The sequence below is a fragment of the Salvelinus namaycush genome, chromosome 13 (assembly GCF_016432855.1).
Source record: "Salvelinus namaycush isolate Seneca chromosome 13, SaNama_1.0, whole genome shotgun sequence".
Classification (NCBI taxonomy): Eukaryota; Metazoa; Chordata; class Actinopteri; order Salmoniformes; family Salmonidae; genus Salvelinus; species Salvelinus namaycush.
The window spans coordinates 14,862,465-14,882,019 of NC_052319.1; the positions used below are offsets into that span (position 1 = coordinate 14,862,465).

The 19,555-nt window shown below is 46.1% G+C and overlaps 1 protein-coding gene across 1 annotated transcript in view; it reads left to right on the top strand.

Annotated features, from left to right (window-relative positions):
* The window catches only part of LOC120057791 (multidrug resistance-associated protein 4-like), a 50,221-nt gene that overhangs the window by 18,170 nt on the left and 12,496 nt on the right, over positions 1-19,555 (top strand). Inside the window, exons 20-24 of the mRNA XM_039006256.1 lie at positions 4,787-4,866; positions 15,028-15,178; positions 15,901-16,020; positions 16,131-16,241; positions 17,822-17,922. Of these exons, the coding sequence (XP_038862184.1) occupies positions 4,787-4,866; positions 15,028-15,178; positions 15,901-16,020; positions 16,131-16,241; positions 17,822-17,922 (563 nt within the window). The remainder of the gene's footprint in view (positions 1-4,786; positions 4,867-15,027; positions 15,179-15,900; positions 16,021-16,130; positions 16,242-17,821; positions 17,923-19,555) is intronic.

The following is a 19,555-nucleotide window of genomic DNA, read 5'->3' on the forward strand; positions in this document are numbered from 1 at the left end:
TGTGTGTGTGCAGTGTGGCTGATATAGCTCCCCTTCGCTCACCACTTCCACTATTTAATTGCATGAAAGGGAAGTGGAGGAGATTGCAGGACCCTGGCGGTGTGAGCGGAGAGAATGGATTTAGAATGTATTAGTATTGGCAGCAAGGTGCCGGCGGTGGGGTGGGGAGGCGGCCCCGGCCTCTGGGCCTTCGCAAGAGTTCAGGTGAGTTGTAGCCCACCACCTCAGCAGCCTCCAGCCCCAGCAGCAGTCAGCCCGCTCCCCAATTCCCCTGCATTATCGCTTCCGCCTCAGTGAAAGGCCGGCCCAACAGCAGCGGGGCCCACACATGGAGTGGCTCATAGTGGCCCCCTTATCTAGATGTTTACAGGGAACAGCGATTTGCCACACGCCCTGCTCCAGCTCCAGACCCCACTGTTCCACTGCTTCAACTCTGATCGGAGAGCCCTGCCTGCCTAATGTCTCCACCCAAGGGGCCGCTACCTCGGTTGGAAAGGCCTGACATTTCGCCAGCCCCCCCCCCAAAAAGGGGTGCAAATCACCCCTGGAGACTAACGCCATGAGAAATGGTTTGATATTAATGCTGCTGATATCCTGAAATGTCTATCCCCCTCCACCACACAATAGGTGATATTGTTGACAGCAACCAGTCGTGATTGACGCTATTGTTCCGGACCTGTCTTACCTCATAGGCATTTCCATGCACTGAATGTCTTTGTGTAACTGTATCCCTGAAATGGATCTTACCGATAGTTTGTGGAGGGATGTCAACTGTATCACAGTTGAAAAGGCGAGCTGCTAGTAAAACAGCTGATTTGCTCTGTGATGCTCTCTGGCGTGTACCCCCTGGAACCATGGTATGATGTAACTCGGGGTAATGTATCCTTTTTCTGTACGCTTTGTTTGCTGGATTCACATGGATTTAGGTCATCTATGGCTTAGACAGTAACATTATACATGTATTATAGGCTCTTCCACAAACACAGTTTGACAAATAATTCACCCCCCTCCTGTTTCCAGAAGAAAGCGGAGAGACTAGGAAAATAACAGTCAGGCGCGTTACTTCCCCCTTGGCTTGAGCCCTCCCCTCAGGAAGTCTGCATGCTAAAGGGCCACTCACACTGTGAATAAGATTAGTCTGCCTCCAAGTGTACAACATGCTTACGCCACTTGACTTTGAATCAGCGCTGATTTGGAAGCATTGCTGGGTTGTAAGGGGGAATAATGCTCCGGCTGAGTTTATGCAATGGCTGTTATGAAAAGCCCTGGCCTCGTCTGCATGCATGTTTTTAGGCGGGAGCGGGGAGCGGCAGCGGTGGTTTTGGATAAAGCTGTAAGCTGCTTACGTCCGTGGAGAGTAGTGATTACAGGCCCACCACCATGGGACCCTCTGGGAGCCGCCGAGACAACTTTTAGGTCACCTCCACATCCCGCCAAACCTCCCCTCCATTCTCCCTGCCTTCCTATAGTCAGCTAGTTCCCTCCTGGCTGCTCTAACTGAGATGGCAGTGTGTTTTTAGAGAATGAAGCTCACTACAGGGAGCTGAGGCCCTGAATACTAGAGGCCTGCCTAGCGTACTCCATTTATGAACCAGATACTACTACACGGGCTGTTGCGGTGACTGTATTACCGCCACACCGGCGGTCACAAGTCATGATGGCAGTCAAATTCCACATGACCGTTTAGTCACGGTAATTAGACATCTCCAAGCTCTGATGCTGCTGCTGGTCATTAGTGGCCTACCAAACTTGCAAACTGGAGTATAGCCTACCTGGCTGGCATGAAAATATACCAGGGGGAAAAGCGTCCCCCATTCGCTATTTAAGTGCATAGATAACATGTATTTTTTTTCCAGCTGCCCCCGTTTCGATACAGGTGCATGATAATGGTCCATTCTAAATTGAAACAAATGTCACACATATATTATTTAGCATATGTGAAGATTAAATCAAGAATAGTCTGATGGTTGACAATATTAGCCTATCACTTGTGAATGGTGCCCAGCATAAGAAACAATGCCTTTTTTATTGCGACTTGTTCGAATCATAGTCGCACACCTCATGTAGCCTAGCCCATAGGCCTATATGTTTTAATAAGGTTTATATCTCAACTAATGTGGCCAAATAACTTCTTTAAAATTAAGCACATTAATCCGCTTTACAAGGGGTGTAGAGGCTAACGTGTGTGTGTGTATGTATGTATATATATATATATATATATATATATATATATATATATATATATATATATATATATATATATATATATATAAGCAGCGGGTGAATTTCAAGTTTGGGGAAGATAATTTTCACCATAAAAATGCACCTTTATAATAAAAGCATTACAGGCATAATTGCATTTGCGTTCACTTTTGATAATGGTGTTTTCCGCTAATGAAACATTTGCGGTTATACCGTACTACCATGTGTGCATTGCCGCGCTTATAATGTGAAGAAATACCCTAATCAACATTTTAAGACAAACGTTCTGATCTGTTGCGTCAGCCACATTGCATAAAAACTGTTTTGATGCTAGTGGTTGTATTACTTTGGGATCTATCGCATACCACAACTGTCCCAGACTATGTTTGGAATATTTCTTTCTTGCATAGAATAGGTTGACTTTTGTACTATGGGGGATAGTAGATTGACATAGGCTCGTGCTTTAGCTGTTCGTTAGGCCTACTCATCTTGTTGGCTGACAAAGTAAATGTGAACAGTTCTTCCAATTTCTTCAATATTCACCTCAGAATTGGATAAGGACGTGTACAGTTGCGTCCCCGATGTGTCGGTCTTAACTTGTAGCCTGTGAGAGAACCAATCACCTGACAGAGAGCCGTGTGAGAGAGACGCTTTGGATTGCGCTGCACACTCCAGGAGAAGGGCACAACACAGCATTCTGGGCCGCAAAAGGCATGGATTTTCTTTTAGGGTGCATTACGGTCACAAAGGGGATGACACCATGAAATTTGAGGCATTATGTGCTTGTCAAATTGTGAATGAGAGACCATTGGCGTGTGTACAGCCTGCGCAAAAAAAACAAAGCAGAGCTCATGACTTTCAAACAACTTTTTTCAAATCATCATTAGTCTCATGCAGCCTTACAATGTCTTAAAAATAAACATATAGCCAACAACAATTCAGCGTATAGGAGTACCTATTTCTTGGTTAACCGCTCGACACAGAATAGCCACATGCGGACTCGCTCAAATCGTTTGGAGAAAATATTTAGATTTTATTCAGCTTTGTTCAATCTTCATACTATAAAATAATGCCACGGAATTATAAGCTAATCTTGTCTGCTAAATGAATTAGCCGTTTGGCATAGCCACTTCAGGACCTAACATAAGGACATCTCAGAGTATGCTATTATTTTCTTCTGAAATAGAATACTTCTGAAAAGGTTCTTCATATCATGCTTCTTTAGACCTGTCTAAAATAATGGATTTGTGAATGTAGAGGCTGTATTACATGGATTTATTAGACTTTCTAAAATGGCTTGTAGGCTATGTGTGGAAGCTAGGAGATGCTACATGTGTTTATGTTAATTAATGGTCAGTTACCGTGAGACCGACAGTTATTTGCTTGACCATCACCGGCTGATGAAATGTTGTGACCGCCACAGCCCTAGTGGTGGCCTGACATATTGTGAGTGGGTTGTTAAGGTGAGTCATTCTGACTCTTATCTTGAAGTGAAAGGGATGACGATCAACGTGCAGTCTGTTAGTGTCCTTCAGCCTATTTAAGTGACCCTACATGGTGCTGAACAGCATCCGGCCACACGGTCCAATCTGAAGTATCCTTTCTCCAAGCCAAGAGATATGAGAAGCTCTCCTTTCTGTCCTGCCAGCCTCTCTGCCCATGGCTTTGGGATTAGCTATGACTGGGCCTTACAGTAAACTGTGTGTGCTTGTGTGCGTGTTTGTGTGAATGCAGCTGGAGTGTAATCTTATGTGCTCGGGGATCAGGCTGGGGAGCAAAGTTTGTAAAGGACGCATAATAAAGGGCGGCAGGAACACCTGCAGAGCCCCGCTCCCTCCTGCTCAAGAATAATGAACACCTGAGCAGATTGGACGCAACTCAATTAACGTCATTGACTCTGGCAGTCAGGACAGAAAGGCAGGTACGGCGGTTCGGTCTCCCCTTTGTTCCCAAACAAAAGGGTCCCCAACGTATTCAGTTTAGAGTAGGGCAGGCTTTATGCAACCCAGACCAAATAATGATTCATTGTTTAATTTAGATAAGTCTCTATTTGTCCATCTGATATCGCCCTCTCAAGGTGTATACATCATTATATTAATATAGAGGCCACCTAGGTAACAGATTTAATTTCAATAGAAGCAGCAACAGACTGTTGCAAAAGGAATCTAAAACATTGAGTAACGTCTTTACATTGTGTGCAAAGTCTGCGAACAAATTAGTCAGCGGATTAGAAATATAATGTCGTTTTGTTCCTCCCAATGTACGACAAGCTGACTTAATGGTGTGATTCAACATAAGTCAAAATGAGTCATGTGTTTGCACACCTCCCTGTGAATAGAATTCATACTACTGTAAGTATTAGACAATGCCACATCAAGCTTTCCTAAGGTTTAACTGACATGAAACTCAATCACAACAATTTGTCTTTTTTCTTCTTTTTTTTTTGAAAGCTAATGCTAATCAACATCACACAGCATAGTGAAACTAGAGGCTACTACTTGACAGTACACACATGGTGCAGAATACTCTTTGGTCCACATGTCTAATATGTAACCTCTGTGCTCCATCACCTGTTGTGACCCAGGAAGAATCCTCAACAGGTTCTCTAAGGACATTGGTTACCTGGACTCTCTGCTGCCCTGGACCTTTGTGGACTTTATCCAGGTGAGTCTCACCTCACTAGGTTCCTACTGCCTGCCTCTCTACTACTGCACGGGGAGGCCATTTCATGCCTGGCTAGTCCTGCTTTGTGGTCCGGGTCCCCTAATCTGGAAACAATTACTGTAGGATTACCCGCCAGTGCGGCCCAGCGCCCGCACAGATTTAATAAAAGTGTCTGCACATAGGCAGAGGGTGTGGCCACGGCCGCCTGGCGGTGCCACAACACAGGCCGCGTCGCCAGGGAACGTGTCAGGAGACTAGCAGAGTGATTGAGAGAAAGAAAGGTGCCACAGAGGAAATAGTGGCTACAACAGGAAGATGTGGAGGCGGTGGGAGAGTAGGAAGGAGAAGGTAGGAGGATCTCTGGAGTGGCAAAGAAAGGGAGTGTGAGTAGCAGCCATGTAATATGTGGCTGGATGGACGGAGAGGTGCTGGAAGGGAACAGTGGACGAGGAATGAGACAGGTCAGTTGAAAAGGAGACTGTCCTCTAGCATCCTCTCCTGGCTGCTAGTCCACTGCAGGCCTGGTAGCCAGAGCCCACCCTGACGCATAGCCAGGTAAAGTTACCCAACGCCACCACACAGCAGCGCAATAATCATCTCCCAGGAAAGAAAGGCCCGCGAAGATGAGCCAGCTCATGCACCTAGCACCACAAAAGAGGGAATGTTCGCCGCACAATCCAATGTAGAGCAGCAGGCATGGCTCCTTGGTTAGGGCCAAAGAAAGGAACAAAGCTGGGCTGAAAATGAATCCCTCCTCCACAATGCATGAGTGATGTTTGTGGCAGATACCCATCTCACAGGAGACAAAAGCCATCTTAACTGGTGAAAGCACAAAAGATCATAAGCACAAAGGCTTTTTGTCCACCATAGTTCCCCCATTTTTAATAATAAGGTGGATAATGGGCAGAGTAAAAGAATAGTGTTGCGGAAGGCCAGTAGCACCAACTGATAAACTGTTAAAGCTAGACTAGGTCATGACAGAACAGAGGCTTGTGTTTGTGTTGCACATACACTATATCTTCATGTTTAGCCATCTCTTATTGTAGAAACACAACAGAAGTTTAACAATGCGCAAATAACATACACTATCTTTTAATTATTGTAATTTGTTCTTTGGTTTGCTGTGAGAATGTGTAGCCTAGGCAACCCATGTTAGAACTAGGCTTTTGTTGATTTGAACTACCTGGTCAAATCTAATATTGGCGCCTAGCCAGATACCTTGCTGGTACTATGCATACACAATGTGATCTTATACTGCAAGATAAATAGGGGCTCATTGTGTGAGTGACAAAGATGGCATAATTTCCCTTGCAAAAATTTGGCATGTGTTTTTATTTTGCATCTGTTTTACATGTGAAATAGCTGTTTTCACATGTTGACCTTATATTTCACATGAAACCATATTTTCATATGTATTAAATTTAGAGTTCAACTGTTACCACCACTTTATGTGAGTTGCACATGCAAAATTAATGGTTTCACATTTAAACGTTCATATGAAAATCACATATGCAGCTTTACATGTGAAAAAAAAAATCATATGAAAATCTAACTTTCACATGTGGAATTGCAAGTTCACATGAGGTGGTGAAATTGTTTTCTCCTTACATGTGAAATTATGGTGTTAACGTGTTGAAGAAGCTATATTTCCACATACAGTATGGAATTGCAAATTCTGTATTAAGGTAACTTAGCCTAATAATAGTGTGTTTAAAATGATTTGTTCTGGTGTCTGAGCTATCAATTCAGAGAGTTACTGTTGCAGGCGCACACCTCTCTTCTTCATACGTTGGTCAGTGACCGTTGGAAGAAGCCCAGTGACAAGAACAGAAACTATTGCTGCTTGTCTCCTTATTTATCCGTTTTAGAATTTAGCACTGTAAGAGTTTTAAAAAAACAAACATCCAAAATACATAATCTATTCAGGTAAAACAAAAATGTGATGTCAAAATAAGTTTACTTTGACATGTGTTTTATCAATTTACCTGATTTTGCGAACCGTTACTTTGTACAAAATCTAGGCAGCAATATTCTTGCAATGCTTTTTGTATATATAAAAAAAAATCTTACATTTCAGCTCAATTTGAGCAAATTATGAATTTGCGTTTTAATCACAGCAAATCCTGCAATAAACTCAATTTAAAAAATGTATAAATCATTTGACAGCCCAAGTTGACTTTCCGATATGAAAATGCACATGTGAAAGTGTAGTGGACATGAGTAGGTCATGGTTGCTCATGGTCACATGATGAGGTAGCCCCGCCTTTGACTTCAACATTAGTGTTGGACCTCTTGGTTCAGTGGTCAAGACGTCAGCATCTCCCGTGGGAAACCCAGGTGTGAATCCCAGCAGTTACAAAATCACACATGTGAAATGTCTGAGTCATTTTTCATGAGTCAGACAGGCGGTTTTCGGACACGTGTGACGTTTCAAATGAGTTTTTCATGGTTTTCCCATGACATTTTTCTCATGTGATTTGCTCATGTGAAAAATTTATGTGAAACATCTCACATGTCCAAAAACCATGTCTGACTCATGAACATTTAAAATGTAAAAATATATATATATATTTTTTTTTTTACTTGTGAAATGTTTCAAGTGATGCACGGAATTATGTAATACATGTGTCTGAACCATGTTTTTACACGTGATTTTATTTTGTAATGTTGGACAAGTGCTTTTGTTAGCCAGCTCTTTCTGCTCTTGTTTGCAGGTGCCTTTTTATGGAGCACTCTTTAATGCTTTCAGGAAGGAAGATTTTATCAAAGTATTAGCCGGACAGAAAAGCTGCTGATCCTGACCATTGTTGCTCATTCTCGGAGGGACATTTCCCCACAGTCATTGTTTAAATGGTTGTCAGGGGTAATAAAGGTAAACTCCACAAACAATGGCCTAAGTGGTTTATCTCCCTCTGTGGGGAGAGGCTGCCTCTGTGTGGGGATTTGCATCAGAGCTGGGCCCTTTATGGTGGAGTGAGCACTTCACAGCCATCAACACTCCCCCATACATTTCCTAACAAGGGGATTCCCTCAACTTGGGGAACTCAGTTCCATTCCAAAGCCATATTTTTTTCACGGGTCTCATTTAGCCGCAATTTAGTATATTGAAAAAAGTGTCATTTTCTCTTCCCTTTATGTTATTTGGACAAAGGCAGAAATGTCAATTAAAAGCACCTCAGGCAGTGTAGACGGCCGGCCTTTGTGTGGACTTGACCTTTAAATCCTGGGTTGCCTGTGCTTTGAGTTAGGGGGCAGGAGAGGGTGGCAGGACAATACAGGAGGCTCTGAATGGACCCATCCCTTGTGAAGGATCTTGCCCAAGTCACAGCACTAACTGTGGGGTCCCTGCCTACATTCATTGGCCATCAGTTAAAATGTAGTTTGTCAGTAGAATCTGGGTAAGAGACCAAGTCTGTTTGGACCTATCCCTACATTTTGCGATGCTTTGGGGGGATTTTGAACGAAATATTCCAATTAGTTTTCTGGTGACCTTTTAGTTTGAGTGGGGCTGACCCTGGTCTCACCAGTTAGTAACAAGCAGAGGCCAATGCAGCCACCAGTCATAAATTACAGCAGTAAAACATCGGTGGTCTGGAGGAGGGAGGAGAACAGTCTGGGTGTACCAGAAACACTTTGAACGCACACAGGGCAGAGGAGGATGGCCATTGTTTGAAAACACTGATGGGTGGATCAGTGATCACTGTATATTGTGGCACATTGTGTGGTGGGCCTCTTCTCTGGTTTTGTGGGATATGAGAACTGCTGACATAGCCGTGAGTGCTGTGTGGGATGGGGTTTCACTGCCTTTCTCTGGTGCCTTTACCAGCCGGGTGACAGAGGAAGTGAAGAATGCACTGGCTCCAGGCACCAGACATACCTGGTTAGTCAGAGAAACACTAGGTGTGTGTGTGTGTGTGTGTGTGTGTGTGTGTGTGTGTGTGTGTGTGTGTGTGTGTGTGTGTGTGTGTGTGTGTGTGTGTGTGTGTGTGTGTGTGTGTGTGTAGATAGATCTATCTATCATAAATTCCTATTAAACATTGTTATCTGACAGGACCATTGTCTTGCTGCATATGGTGGAAAAACATGAGTGAGACAAAGGTGAGAGGCTGACAATATTCAGCAAACTAACTTGGGTTGTAAACTACACTTTAATTTAGAGCGTGTGTGTCTCTCTCTCTGTGTGTCTGTCTTTTTTGTGCATTAGGAAGGGGGGTAGTTGTGACTCTGACACCTAGCGGTACCACTCATGGTCATATGATGGAGGGTAGGCACTGGCCACCTGTGAAAAGATCCCAGTCTCTGTGTGTGTGGTCTGGTCTCCCATGGCACTGTGGTCTGGCATCTCTCCTGACTCAGCCAAGCTGGACAACCACTGCTATGAGCCTGGGAACCTGTAGCGCGCACACACACACACACACACACACACACACACACACACCCTAGTCTACTAGGCTTTGCCCTGAGACCGCACCAACAACTCTGATCAGGAGGAGGATGATACCAAATGATGGCTTTGACAATGCGGTTGCTATTTTGTTATTGTGGAACATGCATTGTGGTTTCCTTCCTGTTTCTACGAAAATGCTCATTTGTTTGTTGATGGGTTGGTGTGTGTGTGTGTGTGTGTGTGTGTGTGTGTGAGTGACAGAGCGAGAGAGAGAAAAGGGCTGATTTGTATATTCTGTATGTGAGGGCATGCAGAGTGCAGGGCAGCTGCTTTTTGGTGGATGCTAGTGATTTATATGAGAGAGGGAGCATTTCAAAGCTTTCTCTTATTTCCAAAATGGGTGTGGAAATCAGCAGCTTGACTGAGCTCAAATAAGTGACTTATCTTACCTTTTCACAGCACACAAAGGCCTAATCCTGGGACTACTTGAGCCGCCAATGTAGACGGCGACCGAGACCACCACAGTATGTGTCGGGCCCTCCTCACCACACACAAAACACATTGACTGCAGCTTTATGAAGTGAAAATGGCACAGAAAGGGAAAATGTGAAGGAGGTGTCCACAGTCATTTCTCCCAAAGAAAGGCCCAGCATCTGGGCATTTAGGGGTAAAATAAAGCTCAAAGCAGAGCAGAATGGATTGGGTCACTCCTATTGTCCCAGAGCCCAAGTGGAACGGCCTTGCTTTGTTTCAGTACCACTGACCCCTACATTTTATTGTGCCTACTCTGTCAGGGAAACCCTAACCCTACTCTAAGGCAAAGTGTGTGTGTTGAAAAAATTCCAGCGACGACGGAGGATTTCTTTACCCTTTTTCTCCCTCCATTTCCCGTTATGTATTTCATTTTAATTTTTTTTTCCCCAGCGGCCGTCTCTCTCGCTCTCGCTCTCAAACACTGCACGCTGTCACTAAAGAAAGGGAGGATGAAAAAAGAGTTGTAAAGAAGCGTACCGAGTGCTCATGTCCGGAGGGATGTTTAATTGTCGGGAAGTGTTTATGCTCCGCTCTGGAACAACAGTCGCTATCAGCGCCCAGCACAAATATAGCAATTAACTTCAATTTTCTACATTTATTTGGACATCAAAGACCTGATGGTATCACCTCCCAAAATAAAGCAATTAGGGGTCAGTGGAGATGTGAATGGTGTTTGGGCCCAGCAGTGTGCCCTGTTGGCATGAATGGGCTGCATGGCATCGCATACCTACAGTAGCTTTCTTCTCTGGCTAAAGGGCAATTAGAGGTAATGCTTTATTTAAACTGTTTATATACAAAAGCTTTTATCCACTTTTATCCAGCTGGCTATGGCTCGCCTTGGACAGGGAGTTGTCCTGTTGTTCCTGTGTGGGGGGCTGGGGTCAGGGTCTATGTGATGTGGATGAGGACTGGGAGTTGTCCTGTTGTGCCTGTGTGGGGGGCTGGGGTCAGGGTCTATGTGATGTGGATGAGGACAGGGAGTTGTCCTGTTGTTCCTGTGTGGGGGGCTGGGGTCAGGGTCTATGTGATATGGATGAGGACAGGGAGTTGTCCTGTTGTTCCTGTGTGGGGGGCTGGGGTCAGGGTCTATGTGGATGAGGACAGGGAGTTGTCCTGTTGTTCCTGTGTGGGGGGCTGGGGTCAGGGTCTATGTGGATGAGGACAGGGAGTTGTCCTGTTGTTCCTGTGTGGGGGGCTGGGGTCAGGGTCTATGTGATGTGGATGAGGACAGGGAGTTGTCCTGTTGTTCCTGTGTGGGGGGCTGGGGTCAGGGTCGATGTGGATGAGGACAGGGGGTTGTCTTGTTGTTCCTGTGTGGGGGGCTGGGGTCAGGGTCTATGTGATGTGGATGAGGACAGGGAGTTGTCCTGTTGTTCCTGTGTGGGGGGCTGGGGTCAGGGTCTATGTGATGTGGATGAGGACTGGGAGTTGTCCTGTTGTTCCTGTGTGGGGGGCTGGGGTCAGGGTCGATGTGATATGGATGAGGACAGGGAGTTGTCCTGTTGTTCCTGTGTGGGGGGCTGGGGTCAGGGTCTATGTGATGTGGATGAGGACAGGGAGTTGTCCTGTTGTTCCTGTGTGGGGGGCTGGGGTCAGGGTCTATGTGATGTGGATGAGGACAGGGAGTTGTCTTGTTGTTCCTGTGTGGGGGGCTGGGGTCAGGGTCTATGTGATGTGGATGAGGACAGGGAGTTGTCCTGTTGTTCCTGTGTGAGGGGCTGGGGTCAGGGTCTATGTGGATGAGGACAGGGAGTTGTCCTGTTGTTCCTGTATGAGGGGCTGGGGTCAGGGTCTATGTGGATGAGGACAGGGAGTTGTCCTGTTGTTCCTGTGTGGGGGGCTGGGGTCAGGGTCTATGTGGATGAGGACAGGGAGTTGTCCTGTTGTTCCTGTGTGGGGGGCTGGGGTCAGGGTCTATGTGATGTGGATGAGGACAGGGAGTTGTCCTGTTGTTCCTGTGTGGGGGGCTGGGGTCAGGGTCTATGTGGATGAGGACAGGGGGTTGTCCTGTTGTTCCTGTGTGGGGGGCTGGGGTCAGGGTCTATGTGGATGAGGACAGGGGGTTGTCCTGTTGTTCCTGTGTGGGGGGCTGGGGTCAGGGTCTATGTGGATGAGGACAGGGGGTTGTCTTGTTGTTCCTGTGTGGGGGGCTGGGGTCAGGGTCTATGTGATATGGATGAGGACAGGGAGTTGTCCTGTTGTTCCTGTGTGGGGGGCTGGGGTCAGGGTCTATGTGATATGGATGAGGACAGGGAGTTGTCCTGTTGTTCCTGTGTGGGGGGCTGGGGTCAGGGTCTATGTGATGTGGATGAGGACAGGGAGTTGTCCTGTTGTTCCTGTGTGGGGGGCTGGGGTCAGGGTCTATGTGATGTGGATGAGGACAGGGAGTTGTCTTGTTGTTCCTGTGTGGGGGGCTGGGGTCAGGGTCTATGTGATGTGGATGAGGACAGGGAGTTGTCCTGTTGTTCCTGTGTGGGGGGCTGGGGTCAGGGTCTATGTGGATGAGGACAGGGAGTTGTCCTGTTGTTCCTGTGTGGGGGGCTGGGGTCAGGGTCTATGTGGATGAGGACAGGGAGTTGTCCTGTTGTTCCTGTGTGGGGGGCTGGGGTCAGGGTCTATGTGATGTGGATGAGGACAGGGAGTTGTCCTGTTGTTCCTGTGTGGGGGGCTGGGGTCAGGGTCTATGTGATGTGGATGAGGACAGGGAGTTGTCTTGTTGTTCCTGTGTGGGGGGCTGGGGTCAGGGTCTATGTGATGTGGATGAGGACAGGGAGTTGTCCTGTTGTTCCTGTGTGGGGGGCTGGGGTCAGGGTCGATGTGATGTGGATGAGGACAGGGAGTTGTCCTGTTGTTCCTGTGTGGGGGGCTGGGGTCAGGGTCTATGTGATATGGATGAGGACAGGGAGTTGTCCTGTTGTTCCTGTGTGGGGGGCTGGGGTCAGGGTCGATGTGGATGAGGACAGGGAGTTGTCCTGTTGTTCCTGTGTGGGGGGCTGGGGTCAGGGTCTATGTGGATGAGGACAGGGGGTTGTCCTGTTGTTCCTGTGTGGGGGGCTGGGGTCAGGGTCTATGTGGATGAGGACAGGGGGTTGCTGGGGAGGTAGGTCAGTGCTTATCGGGGCTCATCTGTGTGTAGTGTGGGTGGGGGTTGTGGTTTTCTCCGATGCTGACATGATAAGCGGCAGACCAGGCAAATGCCTGAGATGAAACAGCTAAGGCCTTGGCGACAGTGTTGCCCAGGGGAGCAGGAGAGGCTGTGGCAGGACTCCTCTCTAATGGATCCTACTGCTTCCTAGACTCCTTCCTTCCTCTCAGATGACCCTACTATCAGACACTCACAGTAGACTGTACTGCTTTTGGGCCCAGCAGCTGTAGACCAGAAATAAATGGGCCCGAACAGGCTTTACACTAGACCACCACCAATCTCAGGGATGTGAAAAGGACTAAACTAGTTTTACGTACTGCACATCATGACACATCACTGTAGCAAAGCTCCAAAATATTTTTTGTTGTAAAATATAGTGTCATTTCAACTATTGACAGAAAATAAAATAGACCTACACATTTTGTTGAAACGTGTAAATAGTTGTGCCAGTCACTCAGTGTGAGCTTGGATAACATGCAGTAATAGTGTGCGTCGCTCCCATCTCACTTTGCAGTCCGGTAGCCTTCCATCATAGCCCAGATTGAAACTTATGTACTGTGAAATTCTCGGGATCAGTTGTGCTCAGTAGTTTCCACTCACTGCTTGATTGTGTGTGCTGCAGCGCGGCAGTGGTGGGGCTGGTAATACCCTCTTATCTGCACTGTAAACGGAATTGAGTGGCTTTTCATCATAAAACGACATTGAAAGTGATCATGCTTAAACGTGCTCTTAAGCGCCCGATAACATCCATAATTAAGGTGCTAAATTAAATGTTCATCTGGGAAGGCTAGTCTGAGACCATTGAAGGTAACATATTGATCCTAATCTGTTCCTCATAGAAGTCTTCTGAGTTTGTTTCTAATTTCAGGGTGTGAGGTTTCAATTTTTATCAGCTATCTAGTGAATATCAAATATGCCATGGAAGTATATCTTTAAGGTAGAAGCTGTATTGAAGGACTCTGTCTCATACCGGTTTATCACAATGCAATCTACCAAGTTAAACTGTTTTTAGTTAAATAAAACTCATTTTCAGATTTTTGGAGTATTGTTTGTACTAAAAGAATGCTACATACAAAGATCATATTTGTGAAAAGAGTCTCTTCACTATCTACTCTTTCCACCAAGTTAAACTAATGAGAGTCGTCTGATATACAATACAGTGAAATAATGCACTGCAAGGTCCTCAATCTGTCGTCGGGCAGGAAACGGGTGTCTGCAACCACCAGGGTTTCCGGTGCTGCTGTGTCACTGCCTGCAGTCCCTCCCGTTCAGGCATCAGATTGCATGTGGCTAGTGGTCTACCTGTGTCAGGTCAGGTGGCCATTAACAAGAGTGATGAGTCATTGTGTTATTGAGGCCTATGTGAGGGCTATGCATTCTGTGTGTACTGTAGTATCAGACACCCACAGTGTGGTTCCCACAACTCTCAGCCAGTCACAGTGACTATACAATGCCTACTGGCTGGGGCCACAGCGACTTGGCGAGGGAGGTTTAAACCTCAGGTGTTGAAGGCAAAGCCCATGGGGGTTAGGGTTAGGGAGGCGAGCCACAGAGGAAGAGCGGCAAATTGTCACCTGCCACTAAGTGCCATCGTCCTCTCACCACTGTGACACACACACACACACACACACACTAACACACACATTCTTCACAAATATGCTGCTGCTACTCTGTTTGTCTATCCTGATTGCCTAGTTACTATTTCCCCTACCTACATGTACATATTACCTCAACTACCTCGTACCCCTGCATGTTGACTCTGTACCAGTACTCCCTGTACGTAGCCTCGTTATTGTTATTTTTTGTGTCACTATTTTAATATTTTTATGCACATTTTTCTTTACTTTACTGCCAACTGCCTTGTTGGGAAAGGGCTCGTAAGTAAGCATTTCATGGTAAAGTCTACAACTGTTGTATTTGGCGCATGTTGCTGTCACCTTCTGCCTTTGGAGCTGTGACAGAAAACAAGTGTGTTTCTTACATCATCCCTAGTGTAACGACAGGCCTCAAACTTCAGCGGTAGCCCGCAAGTCAGCAGGAGTCCATTTACTGAGCTGATGTTGCGCTCACCACACCGCTCTGTTCTCTCTCCCAGGTGTTCCTGCAGATCCTGGGGGTGATCATCGTGGCGGCCGCCGTCATCCCCTGGATCCTCATCCCCATCGTCCCTCTACTCGTCGTCTTCCTGTTCCTGCGACGCTACTTCCTGCAGACCTCCAGGGACATCAAGCGCCTGGAGTCCACTAGTAGGCTTCACTGTCTTTAGGGACACGTCTGTTTAATGGTGGGAGACAAAGGGAGCGCTAGCACGGGAATGCTAATAGACCATTGAATAGCATTTGAAGAAGGCCTTGGGCATTAGCATAAAAGGATAAAGGTGGATGTGGCCCATGGGTTGCCCACACACACAGTTTCCTTAAGCGCTGGGAGTTCATGGCATCAGATACAATGGAGGAAATGCCAAGTGGACCCGTGGCAGGCACTAGTTCATCCTCTGTATTCATCCTCTTTATTCTGGGCTGATAGCCCAAAGGCACACAGAAGGACAGGTCTGCTGATCTTAAGGAACAAAAGTGACTATTAAGAAGTTCCAATGGAACATTCAGGCTTTGTCTGTTTTTATGAAGCCTAACGTTAATATATCTGGACAACAGGAATGCTAATATTAGTCATTTTCCTTTTAAACCATTTATTTCAGAAGCACTGCTTTTGGTAGCAAGGTGTACATGAAAATGTATGGGAGACGTGCATGAGGGGTTATCACGTTAACTGTCGTGTCAGCTGAGCTTTATAGCAAAACAGACAATTGAATGTTTTCATTCGTCTGTATTGAAGCCGGATGTAACCATCTTTGTACAGTCTAGGAAAATGGTGTGTTCTTTTGAAAGAAATGAATAAACACTGTGTATACTAGTGGTGTTTTAAATATTCACGTCTTCATTCAGTATTTGTTTGTTATCCTCTACAGCCCGGAGCCCAGTTTTCTCCCACCTGTCCTCATCCCTCCAAGGTCTGTGGACCATCCGTGCCTTTAAAGCCCAGCAGAGGTTCCAGCAGGCATTTGACGCACATCAAGACCTCCACTCCGGTCAGAACCAGAACTGACATCTAACCATAACTACTACACATAGAATTGCATGTTTTAATTTGGTGTAATAACTATAGTATACAACGAGTAACCATGCTGTTCCTTTGCAGAGGCCTGGTTCCTATTCCTGACCACATCCCGATGGTTCGCTCTGCGTCTGGATGGCATCTGCTCCATATTTGTCACCCTCACTACCTTTGGCTGCCTGTTCCTCAGGGATGGTACCGTATGGGTCCTATATCAACCGTAATGTTGATCACCCAGGCCATACGTATAACCATACATACAGTACCAGTCAAAAGTTTTTGACACCTACTCATTCCAGGGTTTTTCTTTGTTTACTATTTTCTACATTGTAGAATAATAGTGAAGACAACAAAACTATAGTATGAAATAACACATATGGAATCATGTAGTAACCAAAAACAAACTATATTTGAGATTGTTCAAAGTAGCCACCCTTTGCCTTGATGACAGCTTTGCACACTCTTGGCGTTCTCTCAACCAGCTTCACGAGGTAGTCACCTGGAATGCATTTCAATTAACTGGTGTGCCTTGTTAATTTGTGGAATTTCTTTCCTTCATGCGTTTGAGCCAATCATTTGTGTTGTGACAAGGTAGGGGTGGTATACAAAAGATAGCCCTATTTGGTAAAATACCAAGTCCATATTATGGCAAGAACAGCTCAAATAAGCAGAGAGAAACGACAGTCCATTATTACTTTAAGACGAGATCAGTCAATCTGGAAAATTTCAAGAACTTTTAAAGTTTCTTCGAGTGCATTCGAAAAAGCCATCAAACGCGATGATGAAACTGGCTCTCATGAGGACCGCCACAGGAAAGGAAGACCCAGAGTTACGTCTGCTGCAGAGGATAAGTTCATTAGTTTTAACTGCACCTCAGATTGCAGCCCAAATATATATGCTTCACAGAGTTCAAGTTACAGACACATCTCAACATCAACAGGTCAGAGGAGACTGCTTGAATCAGGCCTTCATGGTTGAATTGCTGCAAAGAAACCACTACTAACGGACACCAATAAGAAGAAGAGACTTGCTTGGGCCAAGAAACACGAGCAATGGACATAGGGAATCTTTCCTTTTGGTCTGATAAGTCCATATTTGTGATTCAATTTTTAATTAAAAAAAAAATTCTGTTTCCCACTGCCGTGTCTTTGTGAGACTCAGAGTAGGTGAATGGATGATCTCCGCATGTGTGGTTCCCACCGTGAAGCATGGAGGGGGAGGTGTGGGGGTGCTTTGCTGGTGACACTGTGATTTATTTAGAATTCAAGGCACACTTATCCAGCATGGCTACCGCAGTATTCTGCTGCGATGCGCCATCCCATCTGGTTTGCGCTTAGTGGGACTATCATCCATGCTGTGTAAGGGCTATTTGACCAAGAAGGAGAGTGATGGAGTGCTGCATCAGATGACCTGGACTCCACAATCACCTGACCTCAACCCAATTGAGATGGTTTGGGATGAGTTGGACCGCAGAGTGAAGGAAAAGCAGCCAACAAGTGCTCTGTATATGTGGGAACTCCTTGAAGACTGTTGGAAAAGCATTCCTCATGAAGCTGGTTGAGAGAATGCCAAGAGTGTGCAAAGCTGTCAAGGCAGGATGTCTTCGCTATTACTCTACAATGTAGAAAATAATACAAATAAAAACCCTTGAATGAGTAGGTGTGTCCAAATTTTTGACTGGTACTATATAATCAACCATATTCACCACAGGCTCTGCAGTACTTAGGTGACCATGGAGTACATTGAGTTGGTTTCTCTCTTTCCTGGTGTGACAGACTTGAAGGCAGGTGCTGTGGGCCTGGCTCTGTCCTATGCAGTAACACTCGTCGGCATGTTTCAGTGGGGAGTCAGACAGAGTGCGGAGGTGGAGAACATGGTAAAAACCTCCTTTATTGATTTAGACCTAAACTCAGCAAAAAAAGAAACGTCCTCTCACTGTCAACTGCGTTTGTTTTCAGCGAACTTAACGTGTAAACATTTGTATGAACATAAGATTCAAGAACTGAGACAAACTGAACAAGTTCCACAGACATGTGACTAACAGAAATGGAATGTGTCCCTGAACAAAGGGGGGGTCAAAAGTAACAGGTAGGATCTGGTGTGACCACCAGCTGCATTAAGTACTGCAGTGCATCTCCTCCTCATGGACTGCCCCAGATGTGCCAGTTCTTGCTGTGAGATGTTACCCCACTCTTCCACCAAGGCACCTGCAAGTTCCCAGACATTTTTCGGGGGAATGGCCCTAGCCCTCACCCTCCGATCCAACAGGTCCCAGACGTGCTCAATGGGATTGATATCCAGGCTCTTCGCTGGCCATGGTAGAACACTGACATTCCTGTCTTGCAGGAAATCACGCACAGAACGAGCAGTATGGCTGGTGTCATTGTCATGCTGGAGGGTCATGTCAGGATGAGCCTGCAGGAAGGGTACCACATGAGGGAGGAGGATGTCTTCCCTGTAACGCACAGCGTTGAGATTGCCTGCAATGACGACAAGCTCAGTCCGATGATGCTGTGACACACCGCCCCAGACCATGACGGACCCTCCACCTCCAAATCGATCCCGCTCCAGAGTACAGGTCTCGGTGTAACGCTCATTCCTTCGACGATAAACGCAAATCCGACCATCAACCCTGGTGAGACACAACCGTGACTCGTCAGTGAAGAGCACTTTGTGCCAGTCCTGTCTGGTCCAGCGACGGTGGGTTTGTGCCCATAGACGACGTTGCCGGTGATGTCTGGTGAGGACCTGCCTTACAACAGGCCTACAAGCCCTCAGTCCAGCCTCTCTCAGCCTATTGCGGACAGTCTGAGCACTGATGGAGGGATTGTGCATTCCTAGTGTAACTCGGGCAGTTGTTGTTGCCATCCTGTACCTGTCCTGCAGGTGTGATGTTTGGATGTACCGATCCTGTGTAGGTGTTCAACGTGGTCTGCCACTGCGGGGACGATCAGCTGTCCGTCCTGTCTCCCTGTAGTGCTGTCTTAGGCGTCTCGCAGTACGGACATTGCAATTTATTGCACTGGCCACATCTGCAGTCCTCATGCCTCCTTGCAGCATGCCTATGGCACGTTCACACAGATGAGCAGGGACCCTGGGAATCTTTCTTTTGGTGTTTTTCAGAGTCAGTAGAAAGGCCTCTTTAATGTCCTAAGTTTTCATATCTGACCTTAATTGCCTACCGTCTGTAAGCTGTTCGTGTCTTAACGACCATTCCACAGGTGCATGTTCATTAATTGTTTATGGGTCATTGAACATGCATGGGAAACAGTGTTTAAACCCTTTACAATGAAGATCTGTGAAGTTTATTCGTAAAAATCCAATTATCTTTGAAAGACAGTGTCCTGAAAAAGGATGTTTCTTTTTTTGCTGAGTTTGTCTTGACTTGCCTGGCTGAAGAATAGGTGAATAATATAATTGTACTAGTCTGCTTTACTTGTATCTAGTTGTGCTAATGTATACAGTGCCTATTATACAGTTGAAGTCGGAAGTTTACATACACTTAGGTT